The 13328-nt window shown below is 53.8% G+C and overlaps 1 protein-coding gene across 1 annotated transcript; it reads left to right on the top strand.

The window, feature by feature from the left end:
• The first annotated feature begins 1165 nt into the window (after positions 1–1165).
• TULP2 (TUB like protein 2) lies at positions 1166–6245 on the top strand. Its single transcript, XM_043997105.1, has 14 exons — positions 1166–1305; positions 1577–1625; positions 1805–1931; positions 2022–2159; positions 2441–2557; positions 2682–2777; positions 2868–2978; positions 3375–3502; positions 4069–4362; positions 4790–4902; positions 5099–5213; positions 5296–5394; positions 5605–5776; positions 6112–6245. The coding sequence occupies exons 1-14, from the start codon at positions 1271–1273 to the stop codon at positions 6243–6245; spliced, it is 1728 nt and encodes a 575-aa protein (XP_043853040.1). The 5' UTR covers positions 1166–1270.
• The last annotated feature ends 7083 nt before the right edge of the window (positions 6246–13328 follow it).

Here is a 13328-nt window from a genome sequence, read left to right as displayed (position 1 = left end):
ACATGGGCAGGCTCCGCCCATCGTAGAGTGAGCCTGCCTTCTCCTACTCTCCCAGTTTCAGTCCCGCCGGAAAGCCAGTTGGGTAAAGAGATAGTCATGCAACTACAACCCCCAGCTGGCTGCACGATGGAGTTAGTGGCTCTTCCATCTGTTGTTCTGCCGCAAGCCTTTCTGGGAGTTGTAGTACCTTTGGTTTTACCTTCCCAAAGGGGATACAGGGTGGACATTGGGGCCCTTTAAGGAACCTAGGCGTCCCAATTCCAAGCTGGAACGTTGAGCCAGTTGCTGGGCAGCGAATAGGGGAGGGGGCTCAGTAGCTGCCAGGGAGCCCGGTAGTGGGGGACAAGAGGAGGAGGAGGAGAAGTAGGCCCCAGAGAGTGGGGAGCGGGGCAGTCCTGGGGGGGGATTTCCCCCACTGGAGCTCAGAGCATCAGGAAAGCGAGCTAGTACCTAGCCCCCCACCCAGAGAGCTGCCCGGCCTTGGGAGAGAGAGCAAGCCAGGTATGGGGAAGGAAGGACAGACGGGAAGCTAACCATACTGCGTGTCCCTTTCTCCTCCGTCCCCACTCTCAGCGGGACTGTTTCCCAAGCTCAAAGGCTTTCTGGGCTTTTAGGACCCAGAAGTCTGAGACCCCAAGTCCTCATTGCCTCTTCGATCCGCTTACATGGCCCTATGCCCCTTTACACACTCCAAAGTTTGGGTCAGAGTTCTAGACCTCCGAAATCCCAGCCCTAGAGCCCCGGTTCATGGAGGGAGCTATGAGTTTGCCCCCAGAACAGCTCCCCAGCCTCTCTTGTCTCACAGAGCACCCCTTCCCCTTCCAGGTCAGGAGAGAAAGCTGCCGATGTGCCGAGGTGGGAGGCATATTGTTTACAGGACAACTAGAGAAAGAGGGTGGAATGAGGGACTGGGAGCCAGAGCCCCAGGAAGGGGCCAATGCTGTGAGACTGGTGGAGGTCCTGAGGCTGAAAGCCAAAGCTTTCTCATCCCACTGCAGAGGCAGAGGGCAAGATTTGTCTGCCTGTTCTCGATCCCTAATCACTGCCCTCCAACCTAGGAATAGATTATCCAGGGGATCCATTGGGAGCAGATGGGGGAGGGGGGCGGGCCGGGAGCCTCCCTGGCTCCTTGATTTCTGAGAGGGCCTGATGCCACACTCCTGAGGGGGGTGGGGTTGAGACTGGAGGGCCACATTCCTGGGTCTCTGAGGGAGGTTAAAACCCAGGAACAGGGTCTTAAATCCTGAGGCCTGATCCCTGTATCACCAGGATGTCTCAGGACAGTGACCTGTGGAGGAAGGATTCGTGAGTTCTGACTTTTTCTACTGGGAGAGGGGGTGGAGTCTGGAGACCCTGTACATTTGGGGACGGCAGGAAGCTAAGTAGTAGGCTAGAGAGAGGCAAGCCTGGGGGAGGGGACACCTGGATCCCTAAGGTAAGAGGACTCCTGGGTCCTTAGAGGACAGTGGCCAGAATTCTCCTCCTTGTAACCTCACAGAAGGTCTGCTTCAGGAGGGGTGCTGCCCTCAGATTGGGGGAGCCCAGCCTCAGGCCCATGCATCTCTCTCCTCAGGAGTCTGGGCGATGAGCTGGCAGCTGTGAGACAGCAGAAGCTCGAACAGCAGGTACTGGATCCCTTCCCCTTATCCCTGCTCCCACCAAAGCTGTGCCCCTGCCCTCTGGGTGGCCTCGGAGTGGCCACTAGGCTCCTCTGGGCCTCAGTCTTCCCCTCTGTAAAACGGGAGGGACAGGGCGGGAGCCTTGGGGATAGAGGATCTCTAAGCACCCCGAGGGCCTCCCCCAGCGGCGCCTGTTTGAGAAGAAGCAGCGGCGCAAGCGCCAGGAGCCGTTGATGGTCCAGGCCAATCCTGACGCTTCCCTGCGGCCCCGGCGGCCCCGACGGCGAGAGGAGCGAGGCCCTGGGGAGAGCGGTGAGAGCTGTCTCTGGGAGACTGGAGGGCGGCCTGCTGGGCAGGGCGCTTCGGTCCGTGGCCTGTGGCAAACCCACCGTCGCCCTCCAGGTCCCGGAAACCCTTTTCTCCTGGAGAACGTACCGGAGGCGCACCTGCGAGGCGGCTCCCACAGCATCCAGGGCAGCGTTAACTGTGGCGGTGACTGTGGCAGCGAACGCACGCCTCGACAGGGCTTAGGAGGGGCCGGTAAACTCCGCCCTCCCAAACATCGCCTCCTCGGGACCCCTACACCTGCCCCTGACTCCCGGGTCCCAGGCTCCTCCGTCCGCCCTCAGCCAGTTCTTCGCCCCCTGAGGAGCCCTGTTGACCCTTTTCCCGGGCTGCACTGCTGCCTCCGTGGGGCCCAGAGCCCCCTGTCCCGGGCTCCTTTCCTCTCAGGCCTCAGGTCTCCCCCTCCTTTGGTCCCCATCAGCCAAATATTCCGGCGTCTCCACGGCCAGCCCTCAGCTTTCGCTCTGTGCTTACAGACAGTTCGGACCCAGAACTGGAGGAGGTCTCGGTGGAAGATACCCCAGTCTCCCCACCTCCCTGCAAGGAGCTGCCTGGGACCCGGCGCCGGGGATGGCCGGCTCGCCAGCGAGCAGGTGAAAAGGGGCTTCCCGGAGGGAGGGAGGGGAGACTCGGCCCAAGACCCGGACCGGGGTCAGGACAGGGGCCACCATCAGCCGGTTACCCCTCAACCCCACTTCTTCACCGACCCCTCCTCAGGGAGAGTGGAGGGTCTGCGGGAGCCCAGCCCCTCGAAAACCCCAGTGCAAACAGCAGAGGAAGAGGTTGCGGCGACGGCAGAGGAGATGCGGGAAGGTGAGGAAGCCCCGGCGGGGGCCCTCTCAGAAGGAGCGATAAGGTCCCCTCCCCGCTCGGGCCCGACGGGACCTCTCTCTCACTGTGCAGAGCTAGAAAGCCCTACAGAGCCCCCGGCCGCTGAGAAGGAACTGGGAGAGCCCAGCTTGGCCGAGAGCCAAGGATCCCCGAACGACCTGGGAGAGGAGAGTAGGGGGCCAGGTGAGCGGGAATCCAGGTGGCCGAGCCCACCCGGCATCAGCTCCTGAAACCCACCACCCCTACCGCAGAAATCCAGGCCTCCAGAGAGGTCGCATTTCTAGTTTGCCAGCCCCATATAGAAGGACCTTGCAGAAATACTGATCCCCCAGAATTCCAGCCTCGGGAATTTCAGCACTCTACTCCGTGGACAACCAGGTCCTAGGGTCCTCTTACTTTGCAAAGATCCAGGAGTACCGGCCCATAGCGCCCCTCCCGTCCCCTCCTGCCCCCCTCCCCTCCGCCTGCCTCATCTGGACCCTGGAGTTGGAAGGCCCTAGCCCCCCGGGAATTCCAGCTGTCCCGGCCCCCAGAGCTCTCCCCGCCGGCCAGGACCAACACCGCCTCCGCCTCCCCCAGAGCAAGACGAGGAAGAGGAAGAGGAGGCGGAGGTGGTGGACGGTGAGGAGAACAGGAGTTACGAGGCTTCGGACTCTGGACTCGGCTCGCAGAAAGGCCAGGACCACGGCGACTCGGTGTCCAGCAAGGTCAGCTCCGAGCTGAAGAGGGGCCGGTGGACGAAAGGGCCAATCAGAGCTCGGAACGTGCTCGACGGGGCGGGCCTGGGCGGAAGGAAGCGCCAATTGGGGCGTGGAACTGGCAGGTCAGGCGGGGCGTTCGCACTCCTGGCCTGAATCGGGATGCCGAGCGCTCGTTTGCACAGCGGGTGTGTCTCGGCAGGTGTAGGGAGTGGCATTCCTGGGGTCCAAAGAGCCAGGGGAGCAATAGGACGGGGCGGGGAGATGGAAGGAGGAAGGGTAGGCCAGCCAAGGAATACACAGACCTGGATTCGAGGCCCTGTTCTGGCACGAATTGCCTGTGTTACGTTAGGAAACGCACGTCTCAGAGCCTCGGGTCCTTTATCCGTTACAACGGTAAAGACGCCGAGAGGGAGAGAGAGCATTTATCGAGTCTAGGAATTGTCAGTAGCTAATGGGAGAGCGGCAAATCCCTGGCGGCCAATGGGAGGGCGGTCCGCGAGAGCGAGCCTCCCCAGCGACCAATGGGAGGGCGCTCCGCTCCGGCCGGAGCTCACGCCTGGACCGCCGCGCAGGATGAGGAAGAGGATGAAGAGGAGGTGGAGGACGATGCGGCGACCGTGGCGCTGGAGTCTTCCGAGGACAGCAGCAGTGGGGCCGGGGCTGGGGCAGGAGACAACGAGAAAGAGCAGAGCTCCCCTCCTCGTGCGCCTGGCCCGCAGCCTGACGAGGACATGGAAGCCTACGTGCTGAGACCGGCTCCTCGCGGCCGGACCGTGCAGTGCAGGATCACTCGAGACAAGCGGGGCGTGGACAAGGGTATCTTCCCCTTCTACTACCTCTACCTGGAGACGCCCGACGGCAAGAAGGTGTGCCTCAGCAGCCTGCGCTCTAGGACTGCAGTTCTCCAAGCCCTATGCCCAGAAGTCTGAGGCAAACTCCCATACCCTGGAATTCCTATCCCTGGGATCCAAAATCCCAGGCTCCCCCTAGCCTAGGAACCTCCCCGATAGCCAGCACCCCTCTGTGCCTTTCCCTCACCTGACCCAGGCTTTCCACCATGGTTCTCTAGAACTCTGGGGCCTTTGAAGCTAACCTGTGTTGCTCCTGGCCTTTGGATCCCAGCCCAGCCCTCCCAGATTATTGGCCTCTCCACGACCAATCCCCACCCCACGACCCCACCGTGAGCCTTCAAAGACTCAGAGGTCAGGATGGAGCTTCACACCTGCCTGTGGAGAGTGGGAGGGAGACCCTAAGATATTTAACCGGGGACCTCCACCCACCCTCCACTCCTAGCATTTCCTCCTGGCTGGGCGCAAGAGGAAGAGGAGCAAGACTTCAAACTACCTCATTTCACTGGACCCCACTGACCTGTCTCGAGATGGGGAAAACTTTGTGGGCAAAGTCAGGTGGGGCTGAAGGATGAAAACCTTGAGTCCTTATAGTGGCTGGAGAGACGGGATCCTTGGGTCTCTAAGGGGGTGGGGGTGGGGGCTGGAGGAAAAGGATACCTGGGTCAGCAGAGGTGTCAGATGGTGGCCGGGGGGATCGGATGAGGTTCCAAGAGACCTATCCGGACTCCCGGAGCTATTATCTGACTGGCAGGTCTAATGTCCTGGGTACTAAGTTCACCATCTACGACAACGGGGTGAATCCAGAGAAGAAATACTTCATGCCAGAGTCTGCCCAGATCCGAGAAGAGCTGGGGGCCGTGTGCTATGTGAGAACTGGTTTGGCCAGGGAGGGGGCGGGAAGAAGAGGGGGAGAATTGGTGATGGACAAACCCTTGCCCTCTCTTGCAGGAGACCAACGTGCTGGGCTTCCGGGGGCCCCGAAAGATGACAATCATCATCCCAGACATTGATCCCCAGAACCAAAGGCTCAAAGTCCAGCCCCAGAATGTGAGTGAAGCTCGGAGGCTGGACGTGGGGTTTGGAAAGGGGGAGGAAAATCCTGGGTTCCTGAGAGTGACGCCCCAAGGCCGTAGGTGGTAGACACCAAGGCATGGGTCTCAAGAGCGAGACTGGATGCTGGGGACGTAGCCGACTAGGCGGTTACACCGAGGTCCTCAAAGCCAGCCAGCCCATGGGTCGGTCCTTGTCTATCGCCAGGAGCAGGAATCGCTTCTGAGCCGCCTGCAACGAGGGACCAGTAAAGGCCTGGTGCTTCTGCAGAACAAAGCCCCATTCTGGAGCGACGAGAGTGGCGCCTACGTCCTCAACTTCCACGGGCGGGTCACTAGGGCCTCTGTCAAAAACTTCCAGATTGTGTACCCCGACGACCGTGAGCCCCGGGGGCGGGGCTCCAGGCGCGGGCGGGGAGGGGCGGGAAGGGAGCCAGGTTATCATTCCGACCAGAGATGGGCCCAGGAGCACAGCTTCCAGCGGGGGTCGCAGGGGCACCATTCCCCGTCCCCAACCCCGCAGGTCTAGGAACCGCCTTCCCCGCTGTCACTGGGCACGGTTGGGAACTGGGACTACAGCTCCCAGCAGCCCTTGTGGTGGAGCGCCCCCTCCCTTTTCTGGCCGCCGAGGCAGCCCCGATGGCTGCTGGGTGTTGTAGTCCCTGTGGCGGGAATGGTACCTCGGGTTTCCGCAACTGCCTCTCCTCTCCTACAGCTGACTACCTGGTGCTTCAGTTCGGCCGCGTGGCCCCGGACACGTTCACTATGGATTTTCGATTTCCCCTCTGTCCCCTCCAAGCTTTCGCCATCTGCCTGTCCAGCTTCGATGGGAAGCTGGCGTGTGAGTGAGGCCCCTCACCTGCGGCCCACGTGGGGCTGGCCCCCAATAAAGCTATACCCTCCCCCCACGTGGTTCCTGCCTGTTCTTCCTGGCCCCAACTCTCCATTCTTTGGTTATTCCCACCAGCCTGGGGTCCGCCCTCTCCCCCTCCCAATCAGCTCTCAGTCGCCTTCCACCACCGAGCTAGGATTGACTTCAGTTCTCAGGAATGTTCTTTCCAGTTACAGTTCACACCAGTGGTTGGTTCCCTTGGCAGGCTGCCTTGGGCAAGCCCTCAGACCCATGCCCAGCAGTTTCTGCCTCCTGATGGGAAGTCAATCCATTCCAAGAAGTGAGAGTGAGAATTCCCTATGACGTCCTATCAGAGTGTCACCTCTGACAACTGTCCCCTTTATGTCTCATGCCTCCTGTAGCAACTCGAACTCCCTTCTTTCATCTCCCTTTGGCACCTCAAGATCCAGAAAACAAAGGGAGCAAAGTCACCGGCAGATGGCACAAGGGGCCGACATCTGCCGGTGCTCTCAGACAAGAGTGGAACTTAATTCTTGACTTGCCTTAGTGACCATTTCATTCTTCCATAGTGGAGAATCCAACAAGGGGAAATTCTGCTCTGATTCTGATTCTCACTAACTGGGAGGGACTGGCTGCTGGGCGGGGTGGGAATAATAGGAACCCTGGGAGGGGGTGAGCAAGGTCCTAGAGCTTATGAGAGAGGAGGGGAAAACTAGAAAGAGTCTTCCATGTGTCCGAGATTTTAGGCAAGCAGATGCTAAAAAGTTCAGAAGGAAAGCTAGGTGGTACTCCACAGACTAAACTACTTAGGGGGTTTCAACTGAGAAGGATGGGAGATGCTCAAAGATAAAATCCTGATGGTACAAGGAAGATTGCAATAAGGAGGAAAGAAGGGGATTTGTCTTGGAGACAAATTGAAGAGATCGGTGTGAATGCTGAGGAAACTCATCCCACTTAGCTGGATGTGATCACAAATGGAGGAATCACCAAAGAAGCTGAGCCCAGCACCAAGGGTGGGAGAGGGCGCTTTGAGATTTGGAGGAAAAGGGGGCAGCTAGGTGGCACAGTGGACAAAGCACCGGCCCTGGATTTAGGAGGACCTGAGTTCAAATCTGGCCTCAGACTCTTGGCACTTACTGTGTGACCCTGGGCAAGTCATTTAACCCCCAATGCCCCACCAAAAAAAAAAAAAAGAGAGAGAGATTTGGAGGAAAAGGATCGAGGAAGGGGTTGGTCCCGTGCTCAGTCTTCCAGAAACATCTCCAATACGCCCCAAATGGCACTCCCTGAGCTTCTCTGACCCCCTAAATCCCCTATTCCCCCAGTCTCCCAATTATTGTGGAGGGCACTGCCATCTTCATGCCCATCTCCACATACTTGACCTCTTTGCCACCTTCCATTTCTCCTCCTCCCTTTCCCTGTAGACCCAATCACTTGCCAATTTTTGCCGATTCCTCCTCCTCTGCTGTGAGACCACCACGCTAGTTCCAGACCTCATCTATTAGCCCAATGCAGTGGCCACCTAACTGATCCTTCTGCCTCCAATCTCCCCTCTCCAATCCTCTCCATGACTGCCAAAGTGATAACTCTCATGGACAGCCCTGCTTAGGAACTTCCACAGACTCACTCTACCCTCCAAAACCAGCTATAAACTCAACACTTAAAATGTTCTACAACCCGGTTCCAACGGACCTTTCCAGACTCCTCTCCTGAACACGCTGCATGGGCCAGTCCTTTACCATTCTCACTGGGGCCAATCCGTTTCCCACCACAATGCCTTTGCGCTGGCCATGCCCCATGCCTGGGGTGCTGTCCTACCTCCCCTACACTTCTTGGAATTTCATTTCCCTCAAAACTCAGAACAACTGACACCTTTCCTGATCCTCCACCCCTGCCCCCCAACTAGTAGTGTCCCCCACAAATTAGCTTGTGTTTATTCTTGCATTTATACATTTTGTCTTTTCCAGTGGAATGTAAGCTTTTTGGGGGGAGGGGCAGGGCAATGAGGGTTAAGTGACTTGCCCAGGGCCACACAGCTAGTAAATGTCAAGTGTCTGAGGTCGGATTTGAACTCAGGTCCTCCTGACTCCAGGGCTGGTGCTTTATCCACTGTGCCACCTAGCTGCCCTGGAATGTAAGCTTCTTGAGGACAAACTTGACTTTTTCTCTAGCTGGACAGTACAGTGCCTGGCACATAGTTGCCCAATCCCACCAGAATCCAGTCTTGCAAAGGCAGGCATTAATGAGATAGCAAAAAATAGTTGGTGTGAACCATTCCTTCCAGGCGTGGGGCATGCTCTCCATGTATATGGGGAGCACAAAGGGTCCCTTTGGGAGGTAGTGGCTTCCCCCTCACTAAAGGTCTTCAAGCATGGGCTAAGTCATCCCTTGTTGAGTGTGACATAGTGGGAACTCATCCCATATGGATGGCACCAGATGGCTGCAGAGAGATATTGTTTTGCAGCTCTCCTAAGCTCTGGTTCTATGTGGTTGTGGGGAATGATGAGCCTGAATTCTCTGGATGCAGAGCATTGTTTGGACTGGGAGAGGGAATCAAGATGAATCAAGCAGCATTTATGAAGAGCCCACTATATAGCAGGCAGTGTGCTGAGGATACAAAAAGAGGCAAAAGCTATGCCCTGCCCTCAGGGAACTTATAATCTAAGATTGTGGTTAGAAATATTTAGTTTCCACTGGACCCACAGGAATTGGGGCACAATACAGGATAAGAGGCCCCCACACGTTCCACCTAGGCATGTCGCCTGGACCAAGGCCAAGTCAGGGAACTCTATCCTCTAACAAGAGGAGCTAGGCAACCTTTACTCATAATCTTTAGCTTGTTAAATTCCAACCTTGGCACCCTGGGGAAGCATGTAAAGTTTAGGTTTAAGTTGTTTGTAGGGTTTCCCCAAGAAGGGGAGTTAAAAAGACATTCCACGGACAATATTTATTACCTCCCAACACAAGAATACTCACGAGAGCACAGTGCCCAGCACATAGTAGGTGCTTAATAAGTGTTTACTAACTGTACATTTGACAAAAACATCATCTATCGCTGCAGGCACTATCCCACCCCATCTGCTTGCTCTCACAGCCAAAGGTTGTGTCCTCAGGGGCATGAGCACTGTTGCTCTCAGAATTCTAGGGGTCATCCTGGAGGTTACCTTCTGAGCCCTAACTTGTGTGTTCCCCATCCACAATCCACCGCTAGATAATCAGTCTCCAGGAAGGCATTTATTTACTAAGAGAGCAGAGTAAGAAAGTTGTTACAAAACATACAGAACAGGGGCCCCATTCTTCCATAACTAGACCCAGCCCCCCTGGGGAAAGTGATTCAAACCTATAGGATCATGGTGGGGAGGCCCCCACGGAGAGGGGTACTTCAGGACTTCCGACACTGGAAATCCCTTCTTCCCTCAAACAGCTCCCCTGGACCCTCGATGCTCCTCCACAGGGCGTGGCCTGCTCAGGGGCTTCCAGAGACCTCCACCTTTATTGAGCCCACAGCCAGCATCACACTCTGCCACAGACGGGTCACGCTTCCTGAAGTTGTCTTTCGTTGGGTGACCATTGCATCACATCTCTCTGTCCTTAGTATATCTCTTCTCTGCTCTAGATACAGGTGCCTCCCCCACACCCTCAGGCACTGCAGCACCAGGAACCCAGTACTTGCCTCCTCCCAGGCCTCCCAGATTGCATATGGACCTTTAATGACTCCCAGGGTGACTTGTCCATTCTCACTGTGGGATCCTCCGTGGATGATAATCAGGAGACCCAACACAGAGACACAGGGGCTGCCATGGGCTCAAGGCAGGCAGCCGTTTCTGGGCAGGGGGCTGAGGCCAGCTTTCCTGCTTCCACCAGACTCCCAGGAGGCAACTCATACCAACCTTGCCTCACTGGATGCCAAAGAAAGAGACAAAAGCATGGATGGGTCATCTTTGTCTATGTACTGAGTTCTGGCTCAGGTGCCAATTACAGTGGCCGCTGGGGGGGGGCACAGTGAACCTGGAGTCAGGAAGCCCTGAGTGCAAACCCAGCCTCGGACACTTACTTAATAGCTGTGTGACTGACCCCTGGGCAAGTCAATGCACCTCTGTCTGCCTCAGTTTCTTCAGTTAGAAAATGGGGATAATAAAAGCACAAATGGCCAGAAGAAACACCCTTAGAATTCCACCTGGTAGACTAGAACCAAGAAGGGGCTCTCTGTACATGCTCTATAAAATCCCTCGTGGAGGGGCAGCTAGGTGGTGCAGTGGATAGAGCACTGACCCTGGAGTCAGGAGAACCTGAGTTCAAATCCAGCCTCAGACGCTTAACACTTACTAGCTGTGTGACCCTGGGCAAGTCACTTAACCCCAATTGCCTCACTAAAGAAAAAAAGAAAAAAAAAATCCCTCATGGAAACCAGGGCATCTCACACCTCTGTTACCCTGGCAGCTTGGGCTGATTAGGCATAAGCTTTCACCTGGCCTCTGCACTGTTTCAAACAAGGACTGGTACATTTCTGTTGGCAAAATGGCCTGGGGTGGGCCAATCCTCTTCTTGTCAGTAGGGAGGAAAGGGAAAGGAAGTAAGCATTTATTAAGCACCTACTATATGCCGTGCACTATGTTAAGTGCTTTTCAAATATTTTCTCATTTGATCTTCACAACAACCCTGTGAGGCAAGGGTTGTTTTTGTTTTTGTTTTTTTGTTTTTGTTTGGGTTTTGGTGAGGCAATTGAGCTTAAGTGACTTGCCCAGGGTCACACAGCTAGTAAGTGTCAAGTGTCTGAGTCCAGATTTGAACTCAGGTCCTCCTGAATCCAGAGCTGGTGCTTTATCCACTGCACCACCTAGCTGCCTCTCCCATATCTTTTAGTCCATGGGATTCTATGCATCTTGCCATTAACACTTTGAAATCTGCTTTCCCAACAGCTAGAGAGTGTGTCCCAGCTTCCCTCTCCTTCCCTAATACAAACTATAGGAGGAAATCAGCATTTGTTCACATAGTTCCCGTAAGCTTTACGACCCAGCAGTCAATTCCTCTGTTAGTTAGAATACAGTTTCTACTTGCAGGTTCTTCTACCTGTTGAAGGATGAGATCATTATTGAGACAAGTCTCCACAGTCTTAGCTGTTCTGTCTTGGGCAGAACAAGAGAGAGAGGCTATTTGGAAGAGTTGGTCAGAAGGTCTTGGCTGCATGGAGGAATATGAGGAATGGGATGGCCTCAGAGACAACAAATATCCTGACTGCTTCTGGGCACGTGGTGACTGGCCCTGAGAGGAATTGTTGTTTTAGTCTAATGTGACAAAGCCCATGTGGTCCCCTGGGCCTTACCACAGGGGTACTGACAAGATAGATTTCACTTGGTGCTTTCTTGGACCCTCTAGGAGGCGCCAGGGGACTCAGACTTGCGGCCAGGTGTGACACCTTGACCCATGCAGCGACCAGTCCTGGACCACTCAGGGGAGTTAGTGCACAGTCTCAGCTTCCTTTTCTGCTTCAATATATTTTTTTTTGGTGGGGCAATGTGGGTTAAGTGACTTGCCCAGGATCACACAGCTAGCGTCAAGCGTCTGAGGCTGGATTTGAACTCAGGTTCTCCTGAATTCAAGGCCAGTGCTTTATCCTCAGACACTTGACACTTACTAGCTGTGTGACCCTGGGCAAGTCACCTAACCCTCATTGCCCCGCCAAAAAAAAAAAAAAAGATATGGAAAAGTATTAGGAAGGAAGGATAAGGGATACTCAAGAATTAAAGACAGAAGATACAAAGGGAAACAATTCCAGTGATAAGGGGAACTGGGATCTGTCTGAAGAGATGAATGTGGATGAACAGAGAATTCACCCACAAACTGATTTTTTAAAAAGAAATAGACAATCTAGTATATGACAAACGTAAAGATCCAAGCTTTTGAAACAAAAACTCATTATTTGACAAAAACTGTTTAGAAAATTGGAAAACAGCATGGTAGAAACTAGATATAGACCAACATCTCACACCATACCCTAAAATAAGTTCAAAATGGGTACATGATTTACACAAAGGATGATACCATAAACAAATTAAGAGAGTATGGAGGGGGGCAGCTAGATGGCACAGTGGATAGAGCACCAGCCCTGGAGTCAGGAGTACCTGAGTTCAAATCTGGCCTCAGACACTTAACACTTATTAGCTGTGTGACCCTTGGCAAGTCACTTAACCCCAATTGCCTCACTAAAAAAAAATTTTTTTTTTAAATAAAGAGAGAGTATGGACTCATTTGTCTGTCAGATTTATGGACAGAGGAAGAATTTAGGACCAAAGAAGATATAAAAAGTAAAACAAAATGTAAAATAGATCATTTTGATTATATAAAATTAAAAAGCTTTGGCACAGGGGCAGCTAGATGGCGAAGTGGATAGAGCATCGGCCCTGGATTCAGGAGTACCTGAGTTCAAATGCAGCCTCAGACACTTAACACTTACTAGCTGTGTGACCCTGGGCAAGTCACTTAACCCCAATTGCCTCACTAAAAAAAAAAGAAAAAGCTTTGGCACAAACAAAACTAATGTAACCAAGATTACAATGAGAAGCAGAAAACTGGGAAATAATTTTTGAAACAAATATTTCTGATAAAGGCCTCATTTCTCAAATATATAGATAACTGAGTCAAATTTATAAAAATACAAGTCATTCTCCAATTGATAAATGGTCAAAAAGGATATGAACAGGGGCAGCTAGGTGGCACAGTGGATAGAGCACTGGCCCTGGATTCAGGAAGACCTGAGTTCAAATCTGGCCTCAGACACTTTACACTTACTAGCTGTGTGACCCTGGGCAAGTCACTTAACCCCAATTGCCTCACCAAAACAAAGCAAAACAAACAAACAAACAAAAGGATATGAACAGGCAGTTTTCAAAATCAAAGCTATCTATAATCATATGAAAAAAAGCTCTAGATCACTATTGATCAAAGAAATGCAAATTAAAACAACTCCGAGGTATCACCTCACAACTATCAGAGTGGCAAATATAACAAAATGAAAAATATTGGATGTCAGAAGGAATGTGGGAAAGTTGTGAAAAGATCCAACCATTCTGGAGAGCAAT

The sequence above is a fragment of the Dromiciops gliroides genome, chromosome 3 (assembly GCF_019393635.1).
Source record: "Dromiciops gliroides isolate mDroGli1 chromosome 3, mDroGli1.pri, whole genome shotgun sequence".
In the NCBI taxonomy this organism is placed as follows: Eukaryota; Metazoa; Chordata; class Mammalia; order Microbiotheria; family Microbiotheriidae; genus Dromiciops; species Dromiciops gliroides.
Note: the sequence above shows the minus strand (reverse complement) of the source record. Positions and strands in the feature narration are given on the sequence as shown.

Coding starts and splice junctions, on each gene's coding strand:
- TULP2 (XM_043997105.1), top strand. CDS start 1,271: ATGTCTCAGGACAGTGACCTGTGGAGGAAGGATTC. Junction 5,214..5,295: donor AGCTGGGGGCCGTGTGCTAT/GTGAGAACTGGT, acceptor CCTCTCTTGCAG/GAGACCAACGTGCTGGGCTT. Junction 5,395..5,604: donor TCAAAGTCCAGCCCCAGAAT/GTGAGTGAAGCT, acceptor GTCTATCGCCAG/GAGCAGGAATCGCTTCTGAG.